Source organism: Clupea harengus, chromosome 23 (assembly GCF_900700415.2).
Source record: "Clupea harengus chromosome 23, Ch_v2.0.2, whole genome shotgun sequence".
NCBI classification, from domain to species: Eukaryota; Metazoa; Chordata; class Actinopteri; order Clupeiformes; family Clupeidae; genus Clupea; species Clupea harengus.
This window is the reverse complement of record NC_045174.1, coordinates 24,562,572-24,567,571: the sequence shown is the minus strand read 5'-3', so window position 1 is coordinate 24,567,571 and position 5,000 is coordinate 24,562,572. Positions and strand designations below refer to the sequence as shown.

The following is a 5,000-nucleotide window of genomic DNA, read 5'->3' as shown; positions in this document are numbered from 1 at the left end:
GGACTTTCCAACAAAACGTAAAGTGATCAATAATGGGAGACCAATGCCGTAGCTAAAAGGTACGCTTCAAACGACGCTGAAAGGTATGCTTCTCACCCCCCATTCGCTAACATTACATTGATACAAACCGTGTACAACCGGTTGTGAGGATGAAGCCATTTTCTTTTGAATTTGCTGTTGAATGCACGACAACAAAGCACCGCAACAAGCGCCACCTTGTGGATGTAATATGCAAATGTAATATTATCAGAGTAAACTCTGAGAAAAACAACGGAGAAAACCCGAAAGTAAAACACATAATTATATAATTAAATATTGCAATACTTTGCGCTACTGTATCGATATAATTGCGTGCGCAAAATATCGCAAAGCAAAGGTGTACATCTGTACTCCACATACAATAACATTAACGTTTACAACAAGCACACAGACAGACAGACAGAGACAGAGACACAGACAGACAGACAGACAGACAGACAGACACAGACAGGCAGACAGACAGACAGACAGACAGAGACAGAGACACAGACAGACAGGCAGGCAGGCAGACAGGCAGGCAGACAGACAGACAGGCAGACAGACAGACAGACAGGCACACAGAGACACAGGCAGACAGACAGAGACACAGGCAGACAGACAGACAGACAGGCAGACAGACAGACAGGCAGGCACACAGACAGGCAGACAGACACAGAGACAGACAGACAGACAGACAGAGACACAGACAGGCAGACAGAGACAGACAGACAGACAGGCAGGCAGGCACACAGACAGACAGACAGACAGACAGACAGACAGACAGACAGGCAGAGACAGACAGGCAGACAGACAGACAGGGAGACAGACAGAGACGGAGACACAGACAGACACAGACAGACAGGCAAACAGGCAGAGAGACAGACAACAGACAGACAGACAGGCAGACAGACACAGACACACAGGCAGATAGACAGACAGACACAGAGACACAGACAGAGACACAGACAGACAGACAGACAGACACAGAGACACAGACAGACAGACAGAGACACAGACAGACAGACACAGAGACACAGACAGACAGACAGACAGAGAGACAGACAGAGACACAGACAGACAGACAGAGACACAGACAGACAGACAGACAGACAGACAGAGAGACAGACAGACAGACAGACAGACAGACAGAGAGACAGACAGACAGACAGACAGACAGACAGACAGACAGAGACACAGAGACACAGACAGACAGAGACAGACAGACAGAGAGACAGACAGACAGACAGACAGACAGACACAGGCAGACAGACACAGACAGACAGACAGACAGACAGACACAGACAGACAGACAGACAGACAGAGACACAGACAGACACAGACAGACAGACAGACAGACAGACAGACAGACAGACACAGGCAGACAGACACAGACAGACAGACAGACAGACACAGACAGACAGACAGACAGACAGACACAGAGACACAGACAGACAGACAGACAGACAGACACAGACAGACAGACAGACAGACAGACAGACAGACAGACAGACAGACAGACAGACAGACAGACAGACACAGACCTTTCCTTGCAGGTGTTTCTTCCTCATCAGAGGAGGCGTCTTCTTCCTGCTTCATCGTCTCCTCCTCCTCTTCTGATTGGTCCTCACTGTCGCTCGCACAGCTGATTGGTTGCTTGGGTCTTTGTTGAGGCTTCCTCCTCCTCCTTTTCTTCTGCTTCTTCACCTTCAGCGGACGCTCCTCCTCTTCCTCCTCCTCCTCCTCCTCGCTGGACGCCTGTGGGACTCTTCCTCCTCCTCCTCCTGAATCTGCACGGCCCTCCTCTTCGTGATCTTCATCCTCATCATCATCATCCTCGTCTTCCTCTCCCTTCTTCTCTTCCTCCCTCGAGCGCTCTGGAGAGAAGAGTCCAAACATTCACACACACACACACACACACACGGTAGATATATACACACACACACACACTGTAGATATATACACACACACCAGTGTTAATTTTGGCAGCTATTTTAGATTTAGTCTTAGTCTTTAGACGAAAATGCATATTAGTTTTAGTCACTTTTAGTCATTTTTATCCTGCTTAGTTTTAGTCTAGTTTTCGTCGACGAAAACTCAGAACATTTTAGTCTAGTTTTAGTCGACGAAGTCTCATTACATTTAAGTCTAGTTTTAGTCACATTAAACTAAAAATTAAGTCCATCTTATAGTCACATTAAACTCCTTTCCATCCCTTCTCAGGCCCGGGGACCCCTTGTGTTGTGTCTACAACTGCATAATAGTCAAGCTTGCAGTACGTAAACTGTGGATGCAATTAGTCTCTAAGATACAGATCTCCTATGCCTACAGCTGAATTCCAATGAATTCAATGTAAATAATAATTTTAAGGCAATACTTAATTAACAGTATTATCATTAAAATATAAGAGAATATCAAGTCTAGATTTTGAAGATTCAAATGATCTGATAACACAATACAACTACTATGCCTACCTGGCCTTAGTTAAATCAACCACATATCCTCCATATGAATTGCTGTGCAATCTGATAACCAACATACAGTATTTAGCTAGACGGATAGTTTGAGAGTTGAAAGTAGTGCTAATAACAATTGCATAAATAGACAAGGATATGTAAACCAATCACATATTCATTTATTTTTTCTTGATTAATGTCATGCGTGGCCTGTCCTATAGTCCATTCTGCAATGTGTTTACTAGCTAGTTATCGATAGCTAGTATAACTTAGCTATGCTACCTCATAGTTAGCCAACGTTAGCTAGCTAAAAGTTTTGGAACTCATTTGCCAAGCCAAACGGGAGGTTTCAATCGAAAATGACTCGCTAGTTATCCAAGCTGACACAACCTATACACTCGACTGCCCCTTTGAAGTTAACTTAACGTTGGCTAATATATTCGAATAACTAGTTAACATTAGCTAATTATCATTGACAGTTACTAGCTAATTTACCTTGGCATAAATGGCAGGGTTGTCTTGTGCGCTTTCAGGTGCCTCTTGTTGTGTTCTTCCCATCTATTTTGAAGCCACACGGTTTCTCTCCGGTTATTGCGGTGCATTGTGTTTTATTTTCTGTCAAGTTATAATTTAAGACTGTCCAGATATCTATTCTTATTTGTCTTCCAGTACCGAGTGCTTGAACTTCAGCCATCATAACGTTCAGCCATAGGGCGTCACTTGCATGTCTGGCCATCTCAGGGAGTGGAGGAGGGATAGATACAGGACCGGGCAACATTCAACCAATGATGTGCATACAAGTTTAGAAAAAAACAAAACAATTGTGATTTAGTCAACCACCAACATTTTCGTCTCGTCTCGTCTCGTCAACGAAAGTTAAAATAGATTTAGTCATAGTTTTTATTTATAAAGATCCGTTTTCGTCACGTCTTAGTCTCGTCTTAGTCCCGGGAAAAAGGTCGTTAACGAATATTTTTCGTCATAGTTTTCGTCAACGAAATTAACACTGACACACACACACACACACTGTAGATATATACACACACACACGGCACACACACACTGTAGATATACACACACACACGGCACACACACTGTAGATATACACACACACACACGTCACACTGTAGATATACACACACACACACACACACACACACACGCTACACTGTAGTTCTAACCACCCGCACTCGCACTCTCTCTCACACACACACACACACACACTCTACCAGGGGATTTCTCTAGCCGTGATTTCTTCGTCTTGGCTTTTGTAGTGGTCTCCTCCTCCTCCTCCTCTTCCTCTTCTCTCTTGCGTTTGGGGGGTGTGTGTGTGTGGCGTCTCTCTCCTGTGGCTGCGCTCTCTGACAGCGCACTCTTAGCATTCATGTCCTACACACACACACACACACACACACACACACACACACAGATTTTTAACTGTTGAGCTTCACTGATGCCTAATAAAGAAATTTCATATCTAACAGAGTGGGACTGAACCCTGGAACATGTATTCATCACAGAACACTGCACCCTGGAACATGTATTCATCACAGAACACAAAGCGGCACGACCGGGAGACAGAGGCAATGTGGCACCTCCATGATGAGGCCCCGCCCACTAAACTCACCTGCATGATGATAAGCTCCGCCTCCACCACGTGCTTCAGTATCTGACGCTGCTCTGGGCTCAGTTTGGCCACGCCCACATGCTGCATGTACCGCCTCCGCAAGATGCCCAGAGTCAGGGTGCTGGGTGTACACACACACACACACACACACACACACCTCAGTTTATCTGAAACACGGTCCAGACAGAGACACCTCCACACACACACACACACACACACACACACACACACACACACACACACACACACACACACACACACACACACACACACACACACACACACACACACACACACACAGCTGTCTGCCTGTCCATGTCTAAAGCACACACACACACACACACACACACACCTCTCTGCTGGCCGTGAGAATATGCTACTGACAAATCGCAATGACATAACGATACAATACATGCAAGTAATTAACGCTTTATTGAATTCAAATAGTTTACCAATCCACTGAGCTCGCCTCTCTAATTGCCTGCTTTTGATTGGCTGTTCCACAGGTTAGCTGCCTAATGTTGAGAATGTAAGCACGCTCTCATAGACAGTGTATTTGGACAGCCTGACATACTTTTTTCATTCCAAGATGCATAGCTCTTGATAAGTTGAATCATGTCTAATTAAACTGGCTAGCTCGCTACACCAAAAGTAACGTCGTTATAATTACTCAAATTTCAATTTCATGTCACAACGAAAATTACGCAAATTGCGGCACAGCTGAACTTCTGAGGGCCTATGGTCGCTTGTAGGAAGGACCGGCCCTGGGTGTATGGGTTAGGGTTAGGACCGGCCCTGTGGGTGTGTGGGTTAGGGTTAGGACCGGCCCTGGGTGTATGGTCCTGGGCATGAGGGCGACCCTCTAGGCGCTGACTGATGTTCTCCAGCAGACTAACCAGGTT

The 5,000-nt window shown here is 45.4% G+C and overlaps 1 protein-coding gene across 1 annotated transcript in view; it reads right to left on the bottom strand.

The window, feature by feature from the left end:
* Positions 1-5,000, bottom strand: part of hirip3 (HIRA interacting protein 3) — an 11,285-nt gene that overhangs the window by 5,659 nt on the left and 626 nt on the right. The window contains exons 2-3 of the mRNA XM_042703194.1: positions 4,099-4,219; positions 1,560-1,815 (exon numbers count right to left, since the gene is read on the bottom strand). Of these exons, the coding sequence (XP_042559128.1) occupies positions 1,560-1,815; positions 4,099-4,219 (377 nt within the window). The remainder of the gene's footprint in view (positions 1-1,559; positions 1,816-4,098; positions 4,220-5,000) is intronic.